At 44.8% G+C, this 27,568-nt stretch overlaps 1 protein-coding gene across 3 annotated transcripts in view; it reads left to right on the plus strand.

The window, feature by feature from the left end:
* Positions 1-27,568, plus strand: part of LOC113245700 (E3 ubiquitin-protein ligase RNF4) — a 207,212-nt gene that overhangs the window by 91,458 nt on the left and 88,186 nt on the right. For 2 of the 3 annotated variants that reach the window (XM_057309835.1, XM_057309836.1), the window contains one exon: positions 14,720-14,965. In XM_057309835.1, the coding sequence (XP_057165818.1) occupies positions 14,720-14,965 (246 nt within the window). Of the gene's footprint in view, positions 1-1,489; positions 2,765-14,719; positions 14,966-27,568 lie in introns of those variants that run through there. The other variant, XM_057309837.1, reaches the window with a different exon arrangement.

The raw sequence follows: 27,568 nt of genomic DNA on the forward strand, positions 1-27,568 counted from the left end.
GGGCTGAGGGAGAAGCAAGCTCCCTGCTGAGCAAGGAGCCCAGTGTGGGGCTCGATCTGGGATCATGACCTGAGCCAAAATCAAGAGTTGAGTGCTGAACTGGCTGAGCTGCCCAGGTGCCCCTGCCTTACCTAGGTTTGAATTCTTGCTCTGATACTTACTAGCATGGACAAGTTCCTTAAACTCAGCACCTTAATTTTCTCTTCAGTGAAGTGAGGATGGTGATGCACAAACAGTAGAGGGCTATTGGGATGATTAGGGGCTGCTCTACATATTTAGGAAGTTAGTGTATTGCCTCTGTACTGCAGATATTTTGTCTAAGTTGGTATTTTAAAAAAACTTTATACATTACAGTAGTTTTAAATTTCTGTGTTAGAAGACTTTGGGGTCTAAAACAATTACACATTAATACGTAGAGTTTTTTTGTTTTTTTTTTAAGATTTTATTTATTTGACAGAGAGAGAGGAGGTGAGAGAGGGAACACAAGCAGGGGGAGGGGGAGAGGGAGAAGCAGGCTTCCCGCTGAGCACGGAGCCCGATGTGGGGCTCGATCCCAGGACCCTGGGGTCATGACCCGAGCCGAAGGCAGACGCTTAATGACTGAGCCACCCAGGTGCCCCAAGTACGTAGAGTTCTTGTCAGCTGTAGTCAAATTCTGATTTTCTAGCTGTTCTTTTTCCTATTTGTAATTATTCCTTGTGGGTTCATTTCCTTCTACTGCCCAGGGTTAGATGTCTTATTCTTTATTAGCACTCATAGAAGATGGGAAAAGGGAGAAGTAGTGACTCTCCAGCCCAGTACTGCTCAACAGAAGGGGAATGTAAGCCACACATGTAATTGTAAAATTTTCAGTAACCGTGTTATAAAAGTAAAAAGAAATACATATAATCAGTTTTACCTAGTGTCTTTTTTTTTTTTTTCCCAAAGATTTTATTTATTTGTTTGACAGAGAGAGACAGCCAGCGAGAGAGGGAACACAAGCAAGGGGAGTGGGAGAGGAAGAAGCAGGCTCCCAGCGGAGGAGCCTGATGTGGGGCTCGATCCCATAACGCCGGGATCACGCCCTGAACCGAAGGCAGACGCTTAACGACTGCGCCACCCAGGCGCCCCTTACCTAGTGTCTTTTACTTAGCACTGCCACAATATTATGTCAGCATGGAATCAGTATAAATATTTTTACTGAAATATTTACATTCCTTTTTTCATACCTAGTCTTTGAAGTCTGGTACGTATTTTATGATTGGGCATTTTATGGTCTTTAATATTGGGTATTTTATGATCTCAGTTTGGACTTGCTGTATTTCAAGTGCACAGTGGCCACATTTGGACGATGTGGATGGGCAGCTCTGTCTTTTGTTGGTTTGGGGATTAGCTTAAAGCTATCTAAAATTGCATTTGACTTTCCTCTTTAAAAAATATATTTTTTTACTGAGGTATGATGACATATAACATTATATTAGTTTCAGGTGTACAATCTAATGAATGATTTAATATTTGTATATATTGCAAAATGATCACTGCAATAAGTCTAGTATCTTTCATCATACATAGTTACAGAATTTTTTGGAGCAGTTTTAGGTTCACAGAAATATTGATCAGTAAGTACAGGGAGTTCCCATGTTCCGCTCCCCTGTCTTCACAGATGCACGTGCTCCCACACTGTCAGCATCCCCCACCAGAGTGGGACATTTGTTATAGTTGATAAACCTACATTGACAGATCATCATCACCAGAGTCCATAGTTTCCAATGGGAGTCACACTTGGTATTGTACAAATGTAAAATGACACGTATCCATTATTGAGGGTATCACGTAGAGTAGTTTCACTGCCCTCAAAATCCTCTGTGTTCCATCTTTCCATCCCTCCCTCCCCCAAACCCTGGTAACAACTGATCTTTTGGTGTCTCTGTGGCTTCACCTTTTCCAGAATGTCCTGTAGATGGAATCATACAGTGTGCAGCCTTTTCAGATTGGCTTCTTTCCCTTAGTATGTGCATATTACTCCATGTCTTTTCTTGACTTGATAGCTTGTTTCTTTTTAGTACTGAATAATATTCCACTGTCTGGATAGATCATAGTTTATCCATTCACCTTCTGAAGGACATCTTGGTTGGTTCCAAGTTTTGGAAATTTTGAGTAAAGGTGCTGTAAACATTCATATGCAAATTTTTGTGTGGATCAAAGATTTCAGCTCCTCTGGGTAAATACCAAGGAGCACGATTGCTGGATCATATGGTAAGAGTATGTTTAGTTTTGTAAGAAACTGCCAAACTATCTTCCAAAGTGGCTGCACCATTCTGCCTTCCTGCGAGCTGTGAATGAGAGTTCCTGTTGTTCCACACCCTCGCCAGTGTGTCCTGAATTTTGGCCATTCTGATGCTTGTGATGTGGTATTTTGTTTTGATCAGTGTTGTTTCTGTTTTTTGTTTTTTTGTTTTTGTTTTTTAACTGACCACATAGCTCACATTTGTGGCTTGTGTTTTATTTCTCTTAGAAAGAGCTAGGGTGGACAGCTCTGAAGGAGTTGAAAAGGAAGGAAAAGAGGCTGTTAGTAGGGAGAGGTGGAAGCGTGATCCTGAAGAGGGTGCTTTGTTTCTTCAGCCTGGTAGTAACAGTGTGCTTGTATCCTCATGGAAATGATGCAGGGAAGAAGGAAAGATTGATGATCCGAAGAATGGAGGGGAGAATCCATAGAACAAAGTCCTCAAGCCGATGGCGGGGCCTGGTGCCTGAGCAGAGGTTTCGCCTAGGCGAGGAGTGATGGGTAAGCATGCCAAAGAGCACAGCTTCAGGCAGATGGCGTGGAGCCCATGGAAACATGCTGCCAGTGGGTTTTCAAACACACCGTTAGGCCTCCGTGCCACCATCAGCAGGATGTGGGTCTACCCGTCTTCTTTCGTTCTGCAGCACTGAGTGTTGTCATCGTCTTTAAATGTTTGCAAAGTTTTAGCAAGAGGCCTCTGTTCTTCCCCTTGTTGTGAGACCCACAGAGACAGAGCTTTGACAGGCACCCGCACATCTGGCCAGGGTGCCCTGTTGACGCATACATATTCGGTGTGTCCCGCCTCCTGCTGCCACCCACCTGCACACGTCCTTCACTTGTAAGTGTCCGCTCTGCTTCCCCTCAGCTTGATCTTCGCACCTCTGCTCCTTTTCCTCTCCAGCTCCTGCCAGCAGGCACCCCTCCCTGTTCTTTCAAACTCTTAGCCCTTTGATGAAAGTTTCTGTGCCTTTTTATTCTGACTCATCTCCCTGCCTTGTGAATTTCTTGGATCATAAAAATTTTAGTAATAATCCTGGAGACCCGACTCAATGTTATCAAAGTCTGTATTATGGGAAGTTGAGGATTCTGTAAAAAGCAAGTACTTTCTGTGGTTATTATTTTAGGTCACTGGCTAATCTCTGGTTTGGCTATCCTAGGGCCAAGTGCCTCCCTGTAGCCCCGTGAATGGTGGTGATGGTGATAGGAGTGGGGTGGATGGCGGGGGCTGGCCTGGGCCTGGCTGCCTGGGTTAGCAAGGCCATATTGACGACGGGCTTGCCAAGTGTGTGAGTGGCTGGCTACTTTTGGAATAACCTCAGGTCACTCAATTTTCAAATGTTGCCTATCCCACTTAGGGTTTCAGATTCAGAGCCTTTCCCAGCTTCTGTTCTATTTATGTGTTTTTTTCTTCCCCTCTGGAAGAAAATTTCTGGGTTTTGCTGTAAAGACCATTAACACCCGATACAAAATGACTGGTTACTGGGACTTTCAGATTTTAAAGGGGATACAAACTGTAGCCAGAGAAGTTGGTAGTATTTTGATATCAACTTGTTATTTGAACATAGTAGATTATTTTTATTTTAAAGATTGGTGAAGAGGAACGTAAGAAATACATACTTTCAGAGCTATAAGTCTTTTTTTTCAACTGTGTGATTTGCTGCTATTAATAAATTCAAGTTATTTTTCTCTTTTGCCGTATGGAGCTTAAATGCAGAGACCTGAAGTATTTTGTAAATATTTGAATGTGTGAATTGCTGTGCTGCCAGATGACAGAGCAGTGGTGCTGAACTGGCCCTGGCATCCTGGCTGGTTCTGAGGCTGGCTGAGACATGTATTTTCTTCCAGATAAGTAGGATCAAAACCAACAATAGTTACATTGTTGACGAGACATGGAGCATGACTTCATCTGTATAGAGAAACCGTATTAATAACAGATACATACTTAAAACCATTTTATGTAACTATGGCTCTGGCAGATAGCCAGTACCACTGTGCGTTCCTTAATGCACAGAGCCACCCCATTTACTTACGTAGAACCACTGGTCAGTCGTTCATAGGTAGGCCAATTCAGGAGGTTAACTTGCAGTTATAAGAAAAAACGGTTGGGGCTCCTGGCATGGCTGGCTCAGTCAGTTAAGCGTCCCAACTCTGGCTTGATTCCAGCTCAGGTTGTGATCTCGGAGTTGTGAGATCAAGCCTCTTGTCAGGCTCCATGCTCAGCCGGGAGTCTGCTGGAGATTCTCTCTCTCCCTCTCCCCCTGCTCACACATGTGTGCTCTCTCTCTCTCTCTCTCAAATAAATAAATAAGTATATCTTTTTTTAAAAAAATAGTTGCGGGTTTTTTAGGCTTTCTCTTTTTTAAATATGTAAACTGAAAGTAAATCCTAAAGAAAACTCAATTCCACATTAGCTATAAAAAGGATGCTATTATAATGTAATAATATGGGATCATATATAATTAATATTTATTGAGTTTTTAGGAAACACCTTTGAAATCTATAAATTGCTAAATATTTACTCTGCGATTATATAAATTATATGTTAGAAAATATTAAATACTTAAGGTAATTTTACACATAACTCATGATTCTGTTACCAGTTTTTTGGTAACTATTTGGAAGAGAGTGTACATATTAATGTTAGTAATTATTTCCCAAACAGTACCACTTGCTTAAAGAACTTGCATGTGCTTTGGGAAAGCTGGGTTCAGGAAGGAAGCAGAAAAGATTGTAGATATTTTAGTGACCACACATACAGTCATCCCTGGACTTCAGCACAGGTAGCTGATAAAAGATCGTGTGTAAAAATAAGGAAGGAAATTCGTGATTGATTTGGGGAACACAATGTGAATTGCTGATTTGAACTAGTCATTTCATTTCCTTCACTGAACATTTGTTGGATGTCTAGCGTATGCTGGGTGCTTTGTGAGACTTAAAAATTGTTGAGTGTCTAATGAGAAGATGGACATGTGAAAGCTGAAGGTGGTCTGTGTGAAGTACGGAGGGTGTACAGGATTTGGAGTAATTTGTGGGGCTGTATTGGTTGAGGGGTGGAGATCAGGTTGGAGGAGAGCAAAATTCACAGAAAAAGAATGATAGCACAGTGGGTTTTTTTTTTTTTAAGATTTTATTTTATTTATTTGACAGATATAGAGACAGCCAGTGCGAGAGGGAACACAAGCAGGGGGAGTGGGAGAGGAAGAAGCAGGCTCCCAGCAGAGGAGCCTGATGTGGGGCTCCATCCCAGGACTCCGGGATCACGCCCTGAGCCGAAGGCAGACGCCCAACAACTGAGCCACCCAGGCGCCCCCACAGTGGGGTTTGAAAGGATGCCTAACAGTTGCCTAGTAAAGGAGGGGAGATTGGTGTTTCAGGGTGGGAGTGGCATGTACTAAGAATGGGACAGGAGTTTGGAATTGTGAGGAGTCTCAACTGGGTCATCGTGAAGCGACTATGTGACAAGGGCCTTGTAAGTCATGCTCAATCCTTTTAGTCAGGGGAGCTATTGAAGGGTTCAGAGCAGAGGAATATTCTGCTCACATGTGTGGTATGAAAGATCATCTCGACAGGAGGTAGGATATATGTGGAAAGCAGACAGACCTGTGGGCTGGGGACCATTCAGGAAGAGACAGTTGTGTAGTCCGAGGCAGGAGATGTTTAATGGGGCAAAAACAGGCACATTTGTTTTGTGTTTTGTGTACATGAGAATCCTGGCTTTAGCCTTCTGTGAGCTGTATGACAGATGTGCCACTATCACCTGACCACCTTTAGTGTTTTTATGCTCTAAGATGCCATGTTTTCTTTGTGTCTCTAATAAGTTTACCTGTAAAGTCTTTAAATAGTAAGTCTGAGTTTTTCATGTTGAATTTGCAGTTTCTTTTTCGGAAATTACTTTTAGAACTGGAGATAAGCCTAGGAAGAAAATGAATTTGGTATCTTTTATTACACATACACATTGGCCACAAACGACAGCTTATACCAGAGTGGAAAACCAGTTTACTCAGAAAGGGTAAAATAGCTTACATTATAGGTGTAGAACTCAATTGTTGGTGGCATTCTCAAGTGTTTTCAGCAATATTTCTAATTTAGGAATAAGTATATTCTCTTGTGGAAAGATTTCTGGGTTACAACATAGCATCTTATGTAAGTAAGTAAATAAATACTTTATATAAATATATTTTATGTGTGCGTAGGATATGGGGGATGACACTTGTTTACTGTTTATTCTGGTACATTTATTTTTTAAGAATATTAATGAAATCGGGGCGCCTGGGTGGCACAGCGGTTGAGCGCCTGCCTTCGGCTCAGGGCGTGATCCCGGCGTTCTGGGATTGAGCCCCACATCAGGCTCCTCTGCTGGGAGCCTGCTTCTTCCTCTCCCACTCCCTCTGCTTGTGTTCCCTCTCTTGCTGGATGTCTCTATCTCTGTCAAATAAATAAAATCTTTAAAAAAATAATATTAATGAAATTGGACTGGATTTATCCTCCTGCCTTAAACAAATAAATGAAGAACAAACTAAACAACAGTGTTCCAACACTGGACAGCAGGCAGTGCAGGACAGTGACCCCTGAGAGACAGAAAATAAATTAAACAAGCTTAGGGTTGGCCAAGCTTACTGTCTGGAGAGAATTTGCAAGGCCATGGTTTAGGAAGAAAGGGGGGAGTAGCCCAAAGAGAACCTGGTGGTTTCCATGAGTTGAGGAGACCCAGCTGAGAACTTGGGGAGGCCAAAGTGAATTTGCAGGGCAGAGTACCAGACGAGAGAGGGCTGCAAAGCAAAAAAGAGTTCTGGAGAGCCACGCAGGGTTCTCCTTGAATATTCAGCTGGGTATTCATGAGCACATGCATATGTGGAAACTCTGTGTATCAAGGAAGGAACCCAGGAAGTAAGTAGTGGAACAATCTTTGGAGCACATTCAGGGCCCCAAACAGTTTGTGTTCCCACCAGCCAGAGTGGGAAAATCTTGTAACGCACAGTGCACTTACAAGGGTATTGCCTCAGTAGTGGGAAGGATTAAAGGTGCTCTGATCCTGGGAGCATCTCTCTACTTGCCAAACAGGATGCTGCCTGATTCATGAATCACTTAATAAAGCCGATTAGATCTTAAAAAAAAAAAAGAAAAAAAAAGGTGTTCAGATCCCATCTCCCAAATCTTACAGGCAAGCCTTGAAAGGACCAAACTCTTCCTAAATAAGTTCACTATGGCCCACAACAAAGCTCAGAAATATTTGAAGGAGTAAAACAACACCCATTACCTGATACAGTAAAATTCACTGTGTTTACTATCTAGTCAAAAATCACCAGGCATGCAGAGAGAGAAGCAAGCAAATACGTCCATGATGAGGTTCAAAATAAATAAATAGAAACAGATTCAGAAATGACACATATAGTAGAATTAGTAGGTAGACATTAACACAGTTGTTATTGCTATATGCTGCATATTCAAGAAAATAGGGGAAAGCATGAACGTGTTAAGAAGAATCACAGAATGTAAAAAAACCCAAATGAACTTCTGGAGTTGCAAACTACATTGTCTGAGATGAAGAATACATCACATGAGGCTTAGTAACAGATGAAACACCGTAGGAGAAAAGATTAATGAACTTGAGAATATAGCAATAGAAGGTATCCAGAAAGAACTGTGTCAGTGAGCCTTGAAACAGCTTTAATCACATGGCCCACTGCATGTGTATGTGTCATTGGAGTCCCTGAAAGAGAGAATGGGCATGGGAAATATGGGAAGATATTTGAAGGATTAATGGCTGGAAAATGTGCAATTTGTTGAAAACGATAAACCCACAAATCCAAGCTCAGTAAGCCTCAAGCACAAGAAAGATGAAGAAAATACACCACAACACATCATCATTGTATCACTGAAAACAATGGTTAAAAGAAAAATATAGTCAGACAAAAAGATGCATTACATATTGAACAACGACAAAGGCAGCAGACTTCTCATCAGAAACAATGGAAGCGAGAAGATGGAGAAAGAACAGCTTTAAAGTACAGAAAGGGAAGTATTACCTAGAATTCTAAACCAGCAAAAATATCTTTCAGAAGTGAAGATGAGATAAAAATTTTTCAGATGTAAAAAGCTGAAAGAATTCATGGCCAGTGGATCTTCATCACAGGATACGGTAAAGGAAGCTCAGAGCAGAGGAGCAATGACACCAGATGGCAATCTGGGTCTACGTAGAGAAAGGACAGACACTGGAGATTGTAACTGTATGGGGAAAATACTTTTTATATTACTTTAAAATACAATCGTCTATTTAAAGGAAAAACAATGGGACGCCTTCTTGGCTCAGTCCATAGAGCACGAGACTCTCGATATTGGTCATGAGTTCAGGCCCCACGTTGGGGGTGAGGTTATGTAAAAATAAAATCTTAAAAAAATTTTTTTCTTAAGAAAAAAAAGCAAAACCAACAGTGCATTATAGGGCTTATATATAGAAGTAGCATGTCTGACAAGAACACCAAGAATGCCAGGAGAAGGAGTGTAGGGCTCTTGTGTGTGCAATCCTAAAGCCTTATTTGATGGCTGATTGTGGTAGGTTAAAATGTACACTGTGACAGCATGGTACTGCCACAAAAACAGACACATAGATCAATGGAACAGAATAGGGAACCCAGAAATGGACTCAACTCTATGATCACATAATCTTCGACAAAGCAGGAGAGAATATCCAATGGAAAAAAGACGGTCTCTTCAACAAATAGTGTTGGGAAAATTGGACAGCCACATGCAGAAGAATGAAACTGGACCACTTCCTTACACCATACATAAAAATAGACTCAAATGGATGAAAGACCTAAATGTGAGACAGGAGAACACAGGCAGCAACCTCTTCGACCTCGGCCACAGCAGCTTCTTCCTAGACACATCACTAAAGGCAAGAGAAGCAAGGGCAAAAATGGATATTGGGAATTCATCAAGATAAAAAGCTTTTGCACAGCAAAGGAAAAAGTCAACAAAACCAAAAGACACCCTACAGAATGGGAGAAGATATTTGCACATGTCTTACCAGTTAAAGGGCTAGTATCCAAGATCTGTAAAGAACTTATCAAACTTATCAAACCCAAAGAACAAATAATCCAATCAAAAATGGGCAGAAGACATGAACAGACATTTCTCCAAAGAAGACATCCAAGTGGCCAACAAACATGAAAAAATGCTCCACATCACTCGGCATCAGGGAAATACAAATCAAAACTGCAATGAGATACCACCTCACACCAGTCAGAATGGCTAAAATTAACAAGTCGGGAACCGACAGATGCTGGTAAAGATGTGGAGAAAGAGGAACCCTCTTACACTGCTGGTGGGAATGCAAGCTGGTGCAACCACTCTGGAAAACAGAATGGAGGTTCCTCAAAATGTTAAAAATAGAGCTACCCTATGACCCAGCAATTGCACTACTAGGTATTTACCCCAAAGATACAAATGTAATGATTGGAAGAGGCACCTGCACCCCAATTTTATAGCAGCAATGTCCACAATAGCGAAACTATGGAAAGAGCCCAGATGTCCATCGACAGATGAATGGATAAAGAAAATACGGTGTGTGTATGTGTGTGTGTGTACACACACACACACACACACACACACACACACACACACACACTGGAATATTACACAGCCATCAAAAAAACGAAATCTTGCTATTTGCAGTGACAAGTGAAAATAAGTCGAACTTATTTCAAGTGGATGGAACTAAGTGAAATAAGTCAGTCAGAGAAAGACAATTATCATATGATCTCACTGATATGTGGAATTTAAGAAACAAGGCAGAGGATCATAGGGGAAGAGAGGAAAAAATGAAGCAAGATGAAACCAGAGAGGGAGACAAACCATAAGAGACTCTTAATCTTTCGGGGCACCTGGGTGGCTCAGTTGGTTAAGCGTCTGCCTTCGGCTCAGGTCATGATCCCAGGGTCCTGGGATTGAGCCCCGCGTTGGGCTCTCTGCTCAGTGGGTGGCCTGCTTCTCCCTCTCCCTCAGCTGCTCCCCATGCTTGTTCTCTCTCTCTCTCTCTATCAGATAGATAAATAAAAATTTTTTTAAAAAGAGCCTCAATCTCAGGAAATGAACTGAGGGTTGCTGGAGAGGAGGGGGGTGGGGGAATGTATGGGGTGGCTGGGTGATGGACATTGCGGGCGGGGTGTTATCATGAGCACTGTGTGTTGTGTAAGACTGATGAATCACAGACCTGTACCCCCGAAACAAATAATATATGTTAAAAATTTTAAAAAGTGTACACTGTGACACTAAAGCAACCACTCCGAATGGAAAAGTATATAGTTCACAGTCCAACAAAAGAGATAAAATAGCATCATAGAAAATACTCAATTTTTAAAAAGTGGAAAAAGAGGAAAATGAACAAAAACAAATGGGTCACTAGAAAAATAAAGAATTAGATGGTAAATTTAATAAACTGAACCATATCCCAAAATGTAAGTTACATACAATGCTTTTTTTTTTTTTTTAAGATTTTATTTGGGAGAGAGAGAGAGAACATGAACAGGGGGAGAGGGAGAAGCATACACCCCGCTGAGCAGGGAGATGGACATGGGGCTTGATCCCAGGACCCTGGGATCATGACCTGAGCCAAAGGCAGACGCTTAACCAGCTGGGCCACTCAGGTGCCCCAACTTACATACAATTCTAAAAGTTGCGTAGTAATGGACAGACACAGGACTCAGTCCAGTGGTCACCTGTGCATAGGGGTAGGAGGGGAGCGGAGTGAGGAGGAGGTGGGGTACAGAGGGGCACAAGGAGACTTGGGGGGTAATGGTAGTGTTCATTATCTTGATTACTGTGGTTTCACAGGTGTGTGTATCTATGTCAGGACTACTCACATTGTGTTCTTCAGGTATCTTCAGCTTATTGTACCTGGTTATACTTCAGTGCAGCTGCAAATGCTTGTGAAGGAATCAGTGGAGTTTATATTTGTACCTTCCGTTTAATCACAGGTAGTTAGGAGAGTGACCGTGTGGCGAGGCACGAGTATTTGGTTAATTTGAATTTTAGTCAGGTGTTGTATAATGCACACGTGCATATCTTGTAGTAATCTGTAACTCGCTTCGTCTGAAGAAGGTGTGGGGAGTAGAGGTTGCCACCCTTGAGAAGACTAGCTTCATCCTTGAGCATGTTGGTCAAGCGTTGTAAAGTTTTGACTTCGGTTCAGGATGTTGTCTACCCTCTCTCCATGGATCATCTGGTCTAGCTTCATGGCTTTACATACCACACTGGTGACCCCAAATCACATATCCCACTGGAGCTTGTTCCCCGAGTGTCTCACTGGTGCAGAACAGCCCCACCACATTGCTTGGTTGTTCAGCACAAACTTCGTATGTGCAACATCGAAAGCGGACCCTTGGTTCTTGCCGGGGCTCCAGCCTGTTTGGCTGTGTCTGACAGCCCTGTTGTTGGGCTGCCCACTGCCCGGGCAGTCGGACCTGTCCTCACCACATCCTCAGGTCCTGTGGCTCTGCCTTCAGCACTCCTGAGCCTGACTGCTCTGTTCCTCCATGGCTCCTGCCTGCAGCAGCCTGACCTCTGCCAGAGTTCATTTTTGACACAGTAAAGTTTCTTTTTAAGATGTCAGCTGGCTCATACCTGCCCCTCCGAGAAAGCTTCGGTCTCTTTCCCTGGCCCGCAGCCCAGGTGAGCAACCCCCACCTGCCCCCTTGCTCTGGCAGTGCCCCCCCGGCCTTCGTCTTGCACCTCCGGCATGTGCACGTCTGCACTTGTTGCCTCTGCTTGCAGTGCTCCTCTCCCAGATCTGCACACAGCTCTGTGTGTTTCTGTTTGGCCTTAGCTTTTGGGCCTCAGCTTCACCTCACCCTTGTTAAAATGACGTCCTCCTTGTAGCTCTGCTCTGTACCCTTGCTGACTTGATTTTCTTCGTGGAGTACTTACTGCCATCCTATGGCAGGTGCTTATGTCTGAGTTTGCCTGTCTGACATCTCTCTGGAGCCAGCAGGCCCTTTGGGCTACTCGCAGTTGCTTCTCTTATCTAACCTGTCACGACGCCTGGCACAGCGTGTATATCAAATGTTAATGGCAGAGGGCTTCCTCATCTCAGAGCTCTTCCCTGCACTCGGTCCAAGGAAGACTTGTTTCTGCCTTTCCTCCTCCGCTTGTCCCCAACATCTGCTTTCTTAGCAGTCTTGTCAGCTCTCCCTGAACAACTGTTCCCATCTCATCTCTTCCCCACATACAGACTCATCACCCTGGTAGCACTTCCCCCTTCCCCCTCTGGCCTCCTGACCCAGGGCCTTTCTGCTTGGTCTCAGGAATGTCCCTCTCCCAGGTACCTGTGCGGGTACCTATGTGGTTTCTGCTGGTTCCAGACATAGGTGTCTCCTCGAGGAAGTTCTCACTGGCCATCCTAAGTGGGAAGGCACTGTCCCCAAACCCAGACACTCCTGCCTGCTCTATGTTTTTTTCCTTCTGAGTGACCACTGTCTGATGTTCAGTATCTTTTTCCTTATCTGTGTATTTGTAGTCTTTGTCTTTGACAGGGATATTAGTTCCCTGTGGGCAGGGAACTTTGTTTTAGTTATTGCTATGTCCCCTGTACCTGGACGAGTGCCTTGGCACACGGTGGCTCCCAGTAAATACTGGACAGACAGGCTGACGGTGGGTGGAGAGACAGATGATCTGGGGCTGAACTGGTTACCCTCAGGTCAGCTCTGGCTCTTCTAATCTCTGGTTTGGAGACTTTGTAACTTTGAAGCCCGGCAGCTCCTTCTCTGAGTAAAAGGGTGGCCTAGAAAGATCTGAAGGCTGTGGCTGTTCTATTGATGATGGGTTTTTTTTCCCCTAGGCCTAGGGACAAGAGATGGTTTTACATAGGTTAAATCAGCATGATTTTGGAAATTGTCTAATTTCTACATCTTGGATCTGTAGAGACAGAGAAAGACCTCTCCTCTCATGGTATTCCATGGTTTGAGGGGTAGTCTGGAGCTTTCTATAATACCACTCACTGGGATATAGTACTCAGTTCCCTCACCTCACTGCCCAGACATTCAAATGGCTACTGCGCTGGGTTTGGTTAAATCCGTGGAAACTGCAGATGTGACAGGTGTAAGCAGTTTTGGTCACTGGACTATAAAAGCAGATAAGAATGTATGTGCAAGTCTTAGTGCTGCTGTTATTCACTCTTTTAATTATCCATTCATTCATTTACTCATTCAGCCCCCCGTGTAAGCACCTGACCACCTGTCAGCCATCCTGGGCTTTAGAGATTGAGCCCGTGGCCTTTTGAGAGTGCTCACTCAGCTGTGGAGCCGGTCGTGGAAAGGCACACTTGTAGTTGGGCTAACAAGCACAGCCAAAGACCTGTGTGAGCCTTGGGGCAGGAGAACAGAGAGAGAGCCGCGGGCCGAGGGGAGAGCTGGGCTGCTGACTGGGCAGGTCTGGGTAGGTATTGGAATCTGGGTGGAACCCGAGACTTTGTAAAATACTTTGAGGTTGCAGCCTGAAGGGTGGCCTCGGTCCTGGTCCACCTTTGCCCCCAATGTGTCCCATGACTGGGGATGGCAACGGAGGACTGGGGGATTTCTGTTGCCTTGATCCCACACGTGCTCTGGCTTGGAACCATGGCAGAGTCTTGGATGGCCATGCCTCGCTTTCCCTGCTTACCTGCTGCCCAGGTGAACCTCTTTTGAAACTCTCTTCAGGATTTGCAGGACGGTTCCTCTGTGCAGACGACCCAGTTTGGGCTCACATTGATATGGATTAAAGTCTTGGCCCCTGCTTGCTAACCTTTTGACTCCAGGCCTGTTTTAAATCTGTGGTACTTGTTTGTGTGTTTTTAAGGCTAATTTTCCTTTTCTGATAGGGTGATTGATAATCTTTTGAAGGAAATCTAGGGTAATGATCTTGCCTCTTACCTAATTGAAAAAGCAGACATTGAAATTGGGTAGCTGGAGATGAATTGAGCAGAACTGATGCTGAGCCGGAAGGGAGGCAGGGTTTTGGATGTGTGGTACTGGGAGACTCCTGATGTTTGTCTTGCTTCTCGAACCGGAACACCACCTCTGACGTTGGAATCTGCACACACACCCTTAAGCCAGAATAACTGCCTTCGATGTGAGCCCTTGTGTGCACACACCTCTGGAATAGTGGCTTCAAACTCTGCCGATAGTCAGGAGTCCTGGCATCCGCCGTGTGAGAACTGAGATGGACAGCTCTCAGTAATACAGATGTCTGGGTGAAGGGGCTAATTGGACAGTTTTCTAACTCTTACTAAGATGTTCTTTATGGTCCTTCTCTTTATTCAAAGTACTATGAGTTTCTAGTTTACTAGATACAGTTTTATTTAACAAATTCCCTATTTGATGCTTATGTAAACGTACATTGTAATTTTAAAAACTCTATTGTACTTTTAAATGATCTTAGCTTTTTGGATCATGTTTTGAAAACAGAATTTTTTTTCTGTTCCAGACTCCTTTTAATTTTGGCATGAATCATAGAACACCACCCTACCCCGCTGGGGATTATTGTCTTCTGTGCAGAAGTGAGCGGAAAGACTCTTCGTTCTTAGAGAGTGGGATTAAGACTGCGAGCAAATTGGCCCTCTCCATGGCTCCCAAGGGCAACAGCGTGCTGCACCTGCCACTGTGGGTGTGCCCGGACTGCCGGCGGACTGTGGAGAAGGAAGAGAGGCACAGCGGCCTCGACCAGCCGTCGGTGAGTGCCCTGCACAGGACACGTGGGCTTGTCAGCCTTCCAACCCTGTGGATTACAGAGCTAAATGGGGAATGAAATAATTTGGGTTAGCTTTCTGGAAGGAAACTCTTCTTGCGCCATCTTCTGTTCCCTTGCTCCACCTTCTGGGGTTTTCTTCCCGGTCTTCTGTCCACGTCTGCAGGAGGTAGTAGGGGACCTGCCCTCCTTGGTCTCACAACTTGGTCAGCATGCTTAGGGGGCCCAAAGGATGTGTTTTTGCTTTTTTTAGCCTGGCCTCAAGGTTTCTTTGGCAATGCAGTTTGCTGGAAAGCTCAGAGGCTCTTAGAGTGTTTGCTTCTGGCCAGTTCCATGTGCTAGTAACTCACCTGAAATTTTTTCCCAGATGCAGTTCTTAATTCTGGGTTTTCCCACCCTTTTTTTTCTTGATTTCTTGCCTCATCTGAATGTAGGCATTCTTGAGGTCTTCAGGCTTACTTGGGAAGTCCATAGCCTTAGTCTGCTCTTTGGCCCAGGTGTGTGTTAGTGGCTGTGGGCCTGAAAGGGCTTTTGAGTCTGCTCTTTAGGTTCTAGAAGGACTTGGCTTTTGCAAGCACGTGAGGCTCCACATTCTAGGGCTTTTCTCTTCCTTTTATTTCTGCCTGTGAGCAGCTGACTGTTTTCTGAGCTCTTGTCTTCTGATGCCTCCCTCCATGCAGCCACCAACACCAGCGTCCACCACTAGCACGCTCTGTTGTGTGTGGGGACTGCTGTCGAGGTCAGATGCGCCGCCCTGGTAAATAAACGGGCCGCTGCACGGCATGAGTCTCCTTCCTCTCCGGTCTCCCTGGCTTCCTTCCCGCCTGCCGCCACACCAGTGACTTCTGTTCTAGGGGCTCCTTGAAGGCAGTGCCCAAATCGTGCCAGTTTCTGCACTGGGATTTGAACAGCTAAACCTCGAGATCGCATTGTTTATTGGGATAGAAATTGTTTTCTCCCCCCACCTCCTCTCATGTGCCCCCTTATCCTGTGTATTCTCCTCAGTACCTCTTTCTGATACGCTGCACATTCAGCGTCTGCATTTTGCTTGTCTCCTTCACTGGAATAGACACTCCACAAGGGCCGCTGTTTTTGTGTATTTTCTAACCAGGAACAGTGCCTAGCCTGGCCTATTTTAGGAAACCCAATATTTGAGTTAATGAATGAAGGAACATGGAAGTGAATAAACCGTGGAACCCCCTCAGAAGGATTAAAAAGATGGCATAGTCGGTCTTGAGTGTTTCACCCTCAGATCTTCTTGCTTTTATCATTTTATTGTTTTACTTTGTTTCGTTCCCGTGGCCTCTGAGAGTGTGTGACCTTTGGCCCGCTCCTTTGACGGGACGCGGCCGTGCTGCGCCGGTGCGGGGTGCCCACTCGCCGGCGCCAGGCTCCGGTTCCCTGCCCGAAGCGCCGCCGTGCCTCCTCAGCTTCCCGCCTCCCGTCGTCGGTGCGGTCCTGCTCCTCTGTCACCGCCGGACCGTGCCTGCGCCAGAAGGGCAGCTGGTGCAGCCTGGTTTTGGAGACAAGTAGAAATCTCTACGATTTCCTGGAAGTTGTCCTGCCGCACTGGCGGCCTCATCCCCTGACTCCCCGCTTGTCCTGGGTAACGGATTGTCACATGAGGCTTTCTCTCATCAAAGAAGTGATGCTGGGCACCACAGAGGAAATGTTCGCCTATGTTTGTAGACTTAGACCTTCTGCTACTTTTGTAAAGTTGGTGTCTTTGTTCAAGCTGGCTAAAATTGCTGGCCCTTGTTTTAAAAAATGAGATATAATTTACATCTAGTAAAATTCTCTTAAAGTGTATATATAGTTGAGTGGGTTTTGGCAAATTTTACAGTTGTGTAACCAACACTACTGTAGTTAGGATGTAGAACATTTCCATCACCCCCAAAAGTTCCCCTGGTCACGTTGGTAGCCCCGCCCCTCTTGTAACCACTGACCTGATTTTGTCCCCATGGTTTTGCTTTTTCTAGAGTGTCACATAGACTCCTTCCACTGGGCATAATGCTTCTGAGAGCCATGCACCAGTAGTTTGTTCTCTCTATTGCTGGATAAATTGTAGAGACGCACCACGCTGTGTTTATCCATTCACCAGTGACAGGTGTTTGGGCTGTTTCCAGATTCGGACTGTTTTGCATAAAGCTGCGTGAAGCTTGTATAGGTCCTTCTCGGGACATTCTTTCTACATGTTGCTGGGGCGATTTGCTTTTTTGGTTAAGGACTTCTCGTCTATGCTCATGAAGGATGTTTGCCTGAAGTCTTCTTGTCTTTAATGTCTTTCAGGGCCTCATAAATGATGAGTTCAGATGTGTTCCTGCTTCATCTGTTTTTTGGAAGAGTTTGTGTAGAATTGGTGTTACTTCTTCCTGAAGCGTTGCTGGTTCTTACTTTCTGTTTCTCTCAGACTGTTTGGTGGAATGCCAAGCAGTTCGTGCAAGAGACCGCAGGGGCCGGGGGCTGCAGTTATTCAGCAGTCGCCCCCCCCCCCCCCCACACACTCCTGGGGCGCTGGGTCAGTTTGGTCAGCACTGGAGCCGGCCTGGCTTTGCTCTTGTTGCCCCACACACTCATTTCTCTAGCAGTGTGTGCTGCACCCTGGTGCTTGTGTGGGCCGGAGAGGGGTCTTCACATTCCAGCCCCCTTTGTGTGGCGCTGGGCCACCCTTAGTCCCGTTCAACATGAGCCTCCCACCGTGGTATTTTCCCTGCCCGGCTCCCACCGCCCCCATTCAGCCCAAACCTGGGGCAACCCTGTGCCTGGGGCATCAGGTGCAGCTCTCCCAATGATCCTGTATCCCCACCCCCATGATAAAAGCCAGTCTGCCAGTGTCTCTAGGGGTCTTGGGTGGGACACACCCCCTGTGCCTCCCCAGGGTGGCTGACCTGTGCTTTCTCCCATGGTGGAGAGCTTGCTTCCCTCCCATCAGTGGATCAGGCCTGTTGCCCCAGGTGAAGGGTACCTGCCACCCCCACAACAAAAGCTTCTTCCTCCCAGAGAAGGGTCGGGCTCAGCAAGGTCACACTGGCCACACTCAGCCTTTAAGGGCTCATTACAAGTGTTGTTGTTTTCTGACCCACTTCAAAGGCTGTGTTCCTTACTCTGCCAAACGTGAAGCAGTGCATGTGTCCCCTTGTCCTCAGAGGGGCTCCATGTGCTTGTCCGGCTCTCACGGTCGCCTGAGCTCTCTGGTGGGCCCGGAGTTGGGAGTTTTTCATTGTCAGGTGGGAGCTCTCAGTTATAAAGTGGAAGTGGAATGGAATTGCTCTTTTCTGGGTAAGCATGCAGTTATCATAGGTCGTGGTAGAATATCAGTAAAACTTTGCCCAGCATCCTGCCTTTACAGTTCCACACTGTAGACTTCCTCCATTCCTAGACCTTGTCATGTCTGGATGCCCAAGAGGTCTTCCCTGCAGACACCCCGGTCACACCGGCAGGTCCTTCTGACTGCACCGTTCTGCTAGAACAGCCAGAGTTCCAGGACTCAGCATCGCCATCACTTGCCACTTGCTTTTAAAGCCCCGTGAGTCCTTTGCCTGGGACCTGGCTCAGCACTGCCCTTCTCTCCGCCTGGTGGAATGTTGCTGGGGAACACCACAGGCCTCGGCTCCCTGCTGCCCACTGACATCGTGGTCCGGGCTGTGAGTAGGCATCTGGCACGTTGCTCTGGCTTCGTACCCGACCTCAAAAGGGCATGAACCTTCCCTTCTCCTTTCTTCCCAAACCCCACACACCCTCTTTGCCCTACTCAGCTCAGCTGCTGCTGACCCTCACTTACACTCCAGGGAGGAGATTGAAGTGGACACTCAGACCCTGGCTCCTCTGCTACTCCTACAGTCGGGGAAGGCCTGCCTCCCTGGGGCTTTCAGGGACCTCTCCCCTTTCATCCTCTCCAGGGCTTTGCTGCTTGGGTTAGTCTTTTCTTCTTACACACCACAGATCTTTTCTTCTGTCCTGCTTATGCCCAGGAGAGTGCAGACGCTCTAGAATTTGTCCATTCTTCAAGTAACCTGCCTCTGACCTCTCGATCCCTCTCGGCTGTCACTGTCTCTCCCACTCCTGTCGCAGCCGTGCACATCTCTGGGAAAACAAATTCCTGGTTCAGTTTCTTTTGTGGATAAGAGGTTTTCTATTTCTTTTCCAGTTAGTTTTGGTGAATTATATTCTGAGAAATTATTAGAGTTCCTGCTCTGAAATCGCGTGGAGGCCATGTCTTTGCTTCTTACTGTACCTGCACGTACAAATCCTTATCCCTTATATTTGTGCTTTCTCTCTCTCTCTCTCTCTCTTTTTTTTTTTTTTTTTTTTTTTGTGAACCAGTCTTGCTAGATCTAGGTCTGTCAGTTTTGTCTTCAAAGAAGAACTTTTTAACTTCGGTCTCTCTTTTCCATTAATTGCTGCTGTTGTGTGTGGTATAGACTTGATTAGTCAGTGTGTGGCACGTGTGGCAAGTGTTCAGCAGCACAGCCGAGAACAGAGCAGATCGGTCCCCCTCTGACTTGTCTCCTCCTCATCCTCTGTCTTCCTGAGGCTTCCAGTGTTGGCAGAACACCAGAGGTGTTCTGTTTTGTGTATTGAAAGGTGTTGATGGCCAATACCACAGTGTCCTGCATTGTAGACATCTGTCAGTAGGTGGAGACATGGGGTCTTCTCACTTTCTTGTCCTTGGAAGAGGGGTGTGGATGCTATGGCAAGGTGGGGTGCACGCCGGTGGGGGTGCTGTCCATTTCTAAGCCTCTTCTGGAGGCTTGGACAAGTGTCCAGGGCACCTGCGCCGGGGCGCCAACTGCTTCGGGGAGTTGCATTCCTTGCTGATCTCACCTGGAGACCTTGTGGGAAGCTGAGCCTGCTTGAGGGCAGGCAGGGAGACAACCCCGTCCGACTTTCCGGCTTCCAGACTAGGAGCCCCTGGGCCATCACCACGCAGTTTCCTGCTGGTTATGACCACAAATCTGGTTTTTTGTTTTCTTCTTTCTCTGTGGTTACTTTCCTGCCTTCCTGAGTTCTCACCCATCCATTTTTATTCTGCTCTGATATGTGCTGGAAACCTCTAATTACTATACTAGATTTTGAAATGTTAGTTGCGTTGGCTCAATTTTAAGTATTATCCAATTTTCATTGTTTCAGTTTTCAACCATGAATTGTTTAGAAGTATTTGTAAATACGCAAACAGACCTTTTGGATTACTTTTAATCATTGACTTTTAATTTAATGCTGCTGGATGTCATGGTCTCTATTTTAATGATTCCTCTCCAGTTAGTTATACTAATACATGGTTACATTTTTCTCAGTGTTCCATGTGTCCTTGAAAATGTGTTCCCAGGGTTTAGAGGATTCTGTGTTCCCCCATTAAATCAACCCCTTGTTAATTGTGCTCTTAATTCTTTCTGTGTTTTTACTAATTTTTTAGTGTGCTTAATGTGTCAGTTTCTGGGTAAGATCAGTTAAACTATCCTACTCTGCGTGTATGTTTGTCCTTTTTCCCTTATAAATATGTTCATTTTTGCTCTACATTTTAAAGCTGTGCTGGTGAATACATGTTAAAATGACTAAATCTTGGGGGCACCTGGGTGGCTCAGTTGGTTACGCGTCTGCGTTCGTTTGGTCATGCTCCTAGGGCCCTGGGATCGAGCCCCACATCGGGCTCCCTGCGCAGCGGGGAGCGTGCTTCTCCCTCTCCCTTGCCTCCCACTCCTCTTGCTTGTGCTGTCTCTCTCTCTGTGTCAAATAAATAAATAAAATCTTAAAAAAAAAAAAAGACTAAATGTTCCTTTATTGCACTGAAGCCATGTGTGGTTTCTCCCGAAAGGACTGTTTTGTTTGCTGTTTGCAGAGCTATGGGAGCTCGCTCATCCTCTTCCCCCTCCTTTCATGTACTGTTATTTTCGGTCTCTTGGTGTTGGTGTGTTTTAGGTGGTCTCGTGCAGTCGGCAGAGAGGTCGACTTAATTTGGTCTCATTTGAGAGTCTGCATCTCAGTGGTGAAATTAGTCTGTCACTCAGCAATTAGGGCTGACCTGTTTGGGTCACGATGCAGGCATCACCCGTAGCTCAGATCCCCTCTTGTGCTGCTCTCAGTCTTGCCCTTCTCCCTGGAGTTGACACCCTCCTGATGTTCTGGCACGCACTCTCCTGCTCTTATCAGTCATGGCACTGTATACCTCTGCTCCTAAACACTGTTGTCCAGTTGCCTGATGTTTTGAACTTCATAAAAATACCATACAGTACACATTATTTTGTGCCTGATTTATTTTGTTCAACATTATATTTGAGATTCATAAATGTCGTTTTTTTTTTTCATTTTCATTACCCTATACTGTCTGCCTTTGGAGTATACTACATTTTGGTTGTTTCCAAGTTTTGCTTTTATGAAGGATGCTCTTGGAACACATGTTCACACATTCTGTTGTATGTACATGTGGGAAAGGAATCATTGAGTCACAGAGAATTTATACAATTAACTGATCACAAGTTAAGATCAATAGCATATTTTTAAATGAAAACTATTTTCCAAAACAAAAATATTTTTGTGAGTAGAGTTGCATTGTTTTATAGATCTTAGTGTTTTGATAATAGAAGACAGCTAGACTTTCATATCTGCTTCTGTGCTCAGCTGTTGTTATAGGCTGTTTTGATCGAAGTATATGAGAAAAGTAGTATGACAGCTTTTTCAGATAATTGTGGATATTCCTTTTTGATACTGCTCCAAACCATGACAAGTAATGGTCTCTTAATGGTTAGTTGCAGTGTAGAGTATGAAACAATATCAATGAATTTTTCCTGTGTAGTTAAAATACATTGTCTGTCTTGCATTCTGAATGAATATCTCTTACCCATTGATGATTTTGTAATAGCATGCATTTGTAAAATAATGATTTACTGAGTTAGGCTGATCTTCCTGATACTGATACCTTTCATTATTCAGTATTTAAAAAATTATGTTTGTGGGAGGGGGTGCCTGGGTGGCACAGCGGTTAAGCGTCTGCCTTCGGCTCAGGGCGTGATCCCAGCATTCTGGGATCGAGCCCCACATCAGGCTCCTCCACTATGAGCCTGCTTCTTCCTCTCCCACTCCCCCTGCTTGTGTTCCCTCTCTCGCTGCCTGTCTCTATCTCTGTCAAATAAATAAATAAAATCTTTAAAAAAAAAAAAGATAAAAAATTATGTTTGTGGGGTCCGTGGGTGACTCAGTTGCTTAAGCGGCCAACTTTTGGTTTTGGCTCAGGTCATGATCTCAGGGTCTTAGGATTGAGCCCCATGTCAGGCTCTGTGCTCAGCATGGAGTCTCCTTGGGCTTCTCCCTCTTCCTCTGCTTCTGCCCTTGCTCATGTTCGCACTCTCTCTGTCTAAAGTAAATAAATAAGGGGCGCCTGGGTGGCTCAGTCGTTAAGCGTCTGCCTTTGGCTCAGGGCGTGATCCTGGCGTTCTGGGATCGAGCCCCGCATCAGGCTCCTCTGTTGAGAGCCTGCTTCTTCCTATCCCACCCCCCTGCTTGTGTTCTCTATCTTGCTGTCTGTCTCTCTGTCAAATAAATAAAAATAAAAAATCTTAAAAAAAAAAAATAAAATATTTTTTAAAAAAGATTTTATTTATTTATTTGTCAGAGAGAGAGCACAAGCACGGGGAGCGGCAGGCAGAGAGAGAAGCAGGCTCCCCACTGAGCAGGGAGCCTGATGTGGGACTCGATCCCAGGACCCTGGGATCATGACTGAGCCAAAGGCAGACGCTCAACCGACTGAGCCACCCACATGTCCCAATAAGTAAAATCTTTTAAAAAATTATATTTGTTATCACCACTACTCTCAACAGAAAAGTCTTTAAAGTGGAGAGGCTTTGGAGCCCAGAGTGATGGATACAAATTTTCCAACATTCGGATTTTGCCTGAAAGCTTGGATTTTGATTGGCCACAGATAGTGTCAGCTATTTTCCTTGAAGTGACAGGTTCATTTCATTCATTTTTGAGAAAATGTCCACTGTCCAAGTCTGCATAACCTTAGTTTCGTATGTCAGGCATCTTGATATATCATGGCAGAAGTGGCTCATTCAGCTCGCAGTACATGGTGCTTTTATTGGGAACATTGCTGGAATGCTTCAGATGTGCTTCCTATTTCATCACATAGAATATTCGAAAGGCGTGTGCTTGAGGGTTGAGATTTAATATAATGATTTTAATGCATCAAGGGCATTCTCTAGTGGAACTTGCTTTTTTTAAACTAAGTGTGTGGAAGTGAAGAACGGTGGCTACTAGCACACTTCGTTGTGCAACTCTCATTCTTGCCACGATGCTGGCAGCTAAACCCCGCCATTGCTTTTAGATCATCACTGCAAGTGTCAACACAGGGAAGAAGGCAAATAACCTCTAGATATTAATGTGAAAATAATTTTTTTTTTAAAGAGACGTGAGATTTTTTTTTTTAAGATTTTATTTATTTATTCGACAGAGATAGAGACAGCCAGCGAGAGAGGGAACACGAGCAGGGGGAGTGGGAGAGGAAGAAGCAGGCTCATAGCGGAAGAGCCTGATGTGGGGCTCGATCCCATAACGCCGGGATCACGCCCTGAGCCGAAGGCAGACGCTTCACCGCTGTGCCACCCAGGCGCCCCATAATGTGAAAATAATTTTGACTAGTGGACTTGCTGAAAGGGTGTTCGGGACTGCCATGGGTGTACGGACCATGCTTGGAGAACCACTGTTCCATTGGAATACAGTGGTCCCCCTGTCTGCGATTCCGCTTTCCGCTGTCTCAGTTCCCACAGTCAGCCCGTCCAGAAGCAGGTGATCCTCCTCCTGACATGTGGTCACAAGGTCAGCAGTAGCTTGATGCGAGGTCACAACACCCATGTCACTCACCCCCTTCATCTCCTATATGGGCACTTTATCATCTCACATCGTTGCAAGAAGAGGGGGTGAGGAACAGTAAGACTATTTGAGGGAGAGACCACATTCACACAACTTGTATTACACTGTATTGTTACACTCATTCTAGTTTATTATTATATATTAATATTACTATTATTTTAACTATTGTTGTTAATCTCATGCATTGCCTGATTTGTAAATTAAACTTTATTGTAGGTATAGGAAAAAACATAGTATAGATAGTATAGATAGGGTATAGTATATTCGTGGATTTAGGCATCCGCTGGGGGTCCCTCGCTAATAAGGGGGATGACTGTATTGTTCTTTTTCTTATGGATGTAGGATGTGTGGGGCTTCTTTATGTGTGCCGAACATGACCCCTTTGCTGGTTTTATGCATTGCAGATACCAGCTGCCTCTTTTTTGCTTCCTTTTTCACTGTTTATAGTGTCTTTTGATGAATACAAATTCATTTTATTTTGAAGATTTATTTTATTTGAGAGAGAGCAAGTGAGCAGGCAGGGAGGGCGGGGTAAGAGGGAAAGAGAGTCTCAAGGACACTCTACACTGAGCCCAACACGGGGCTTGATCTCATGACCCCAAGATCATGCACGACCTGAGCTGAAATCAAGAATCGGTCGCTTAACTGACTGTACCATCCGGGCGCCCCGAACGCAAATTCATTTTTAATCTAGTCCAATTTCTCAAATTTTTCCTTAATAGTTGCCACTTTATTTAGTTCTGTTTATTAATGGTTTTTCCTATCATGACATCATAAACATATTTTTCTTCTTCTGTTAGTACTGCCCAAAGAAATATGTGAAGGACAGATGCAAGCCACCATGTGAATAATTTTAGTATTTTAGTAGCCACATACCAAAAACTAAAATAAAATGGGTGATATGACAATCTCTTTTTTCCCTCAGTGTATCCAAGCTATCATTTCAACCTGTACTCAACATAAAAAATGTCAATGCTATTTTCAGTGTGTTTTGTACAAAATATGCAGAGTCCTTTGTATGTTTTACATGCACAGCACACATCACTTAAGGTGCTCACATCTCACAGGCTCAGTAGCCACGTATGACTAGGGGCTGCCATAGTAAACGGCAACAGTCCTGTACTTCTGTTGTTTTGCCTTTCATGTTTAGACCTGCAACCCTCCTGGAATTGAAATTAAATTTTTATATGGTGTGAGGTAAAGGTCAAATTAAATTTATTTCCTTGTGGAAATCCAGTTCCCTAGCAGTGTTTATTGAAATGACCGTTGCTCCCTCCTCCTCCCTGCCCCCATTTCTTAGCACCACCTTTGCGATAAATCAAGCGTCCTTATATGGGTGGGTGTATTTCTGGGCTCTGTGTTCTGTTCCGTTGCTTTGTTTGTCCTTGTGCCAACAGCATGTTGTCTTAATTACTGTAGCTTTGTAATGAATCTCGTTTTCAGAGAAAAAGTGCTCTTACCCTGTACTCTTCAAACATACCTTAGTTATTCTTCATTCTTTGCATTTCTGTAAAACTGGAAATAATCTTGTCACTTTATACACATACACAAACACACACTAACCCAAAATAGAAAAAACAACCCTGTTGGGATTTGATTGAGATTACGTGGAGTCTATACATCAGTAGGAAGAAAATTAAATTCTCTCTAACATTCTTAATAATTTAATAATCCTGGGTCACGTAGGTGGCTCAGTCAGTTGAGTGTCTGACTCTTGGCTTCAGCTCAGGTCATGATCTCACGGGTCTTGGGATTGAGCCCTGCGTGAGGCTCTGCGCTCAGTGGGGAGTTTACTTGTGGAGTCTCTCTCTCTCTCTCTCTCTCTCTCTCTCTCAAATAAATCTTTAAAAAAATCTAATAATCCCATTGAGTATGGAGTTTTTTTCTATTTATTAGTGTTTTATATATATATATATATTTTAAAGATTTTATTTATTTATTTGACAGAGAGAGAGACAACCAGTGAGAGAGGGAACACAAGCAGGGGGAGTGGGAGAGGAAGAAGCAGGTTCATAGCAGAGGAGCCTGATGTGGGGCTCGATCCCATAACGCCGGGATCACGCCCTGAGCCGAAGGCAGATGCTTAACTGCTGTGCCACCCAGGCTCCCCATATATTTTTCAATGTCATACCATTGGTCCTTTAAAAAGGGTGGGGCTAGGGGCGCCTGGGTGGCACAGCGGTTAAGCGTCTGCCTTCGGCTCAGGGCGTGATCCCGGCGTTATGGGATCAAGCCCCACATCAGGCTCCTCCGCTATGAGCCTGCTTCTTCCTCTCCCACTCCCCCTGCTTGTGTTCCCTCTCTCGCTGGCTGTCTCTATCTCTGTCAAAAAAAATAAATAAAATCTTTAAAAAAATAAAAAATAAAAAGGGTGGGGAGCTCCAGGGTGATGTAGTCGGTTAAGCGTCTGACTCTTGGTTTTGGCTCAGGTCATGATCTCGGGGTCGTGGGATTGAGCCCCATGTTGGGCTCTGCACTTGGTGCAAAGTCTGCTTGAGATTTTCTTTCTCCCACTGTCCTTTCCCCCCGCCTCAAATACATAAATCTTAAAAAAAAAAAAAATTGGCCCATAGGTGTTTGACTTTTATGTATTCTATTTTAAATGATACCTTCTCCATTCTTCCTCCTCTAACTTTATTGGTATGGATGTATTAACTTTTTGTTTTATTTTTTATTTATCTAATTTATTTTTTAAAATTTATTTATGAGAGAGAGAGAGCGTGTGTGTGTGCACGTGGGGGGAGGTAGAGGGAGAGAGAGAGAGAGAGAGACGCTCAAGCAGCCTCTGCATCCAGCGCAGAGCCTTACATGGGGTTCGATCTCACCACCCCGAGACCACAACCTGAGCCAAAACTCAAAATGGTTGGACGCTTAACCGACTGCACCACCCAGGCACCCCAACTTCCCTTTTTAAGTTGTTAATTGAAAGGACATTGCAAGACGCCTGTTTTATGAGTCAAACAGGTCTTGGACCTTACTTTTCTCAAATGAAGTGGAATCCCAATTTTTTTTTTTTTTTAACAGTTGCAATTTCAGGTTACAGTTTGTCTCAGATGTTGTTTGTATTGCTGGATAAGCCTGCAACACTCATTAAAAGACTTCACACAGATGACTTTTACTCACCTTCTCAACCTTGGTCACTGGCACAACACTGAAGACCGCAGGCAGAGTGAGAAGTGGAATATGAAGGAGGCAGTTCCAGAGAACATCCGATGTTTGAGACAGAGATGAGTGAAAAGCAGACATCAGAGAAGTAGAAAGAAAAAGTGTGATAAACGGAACTAAATGACAGTAGTTGTTTAAAGGATGGTGTGGTTGGTAGTTGTTGAGGCTGGGATTGTATTTTTTGCCCTTTACTTAAAGGTAATAAGCTACCTTATTACCATTTCATTGGCGCTGGCAGGGGCATGAGACTCCTGGGTCAGAGACAAGGACTTTATTGCTCACAGCACGTCAGCTATCGTGAGCATGAACATGTCTGCTCCCCTTGCTCCCTCTCCCTCCCCAAATCCCATGTCTGTGAAGTGGGGAGGTGTACATACATGCTGTGGGTACAGTGAGTTTGTGTTGCGGTTCGGGGACACTGAGCGTGGGGATCTGCCACTTTTGTAGTGTGTAGTAGGCAAGCCTGCACTTTGTCTCAGGTTTTCTGCTGCATAAACCCTGAGAAACAGCCCCGGAAAGGGAGTGGGGAGGGGGAAAATAGACAGAAGCTTACAGCCTCGG

Source organism: Ursus arctos, unplaced genomic scaffold, assembly GCF_023065955.2.
Source record: "Ursus arctos isolate Adak ecotype North America unplaced genomic scaffold, UrsArc2.0 scaffold_9, whole genome shotgun sequence".
Classification (NCBI taxonomy): Eukaryota; Metazoa; Chordata; class Mammalia; order Carnivora; family Ursidae; genus Ursus; species Ursus arctos.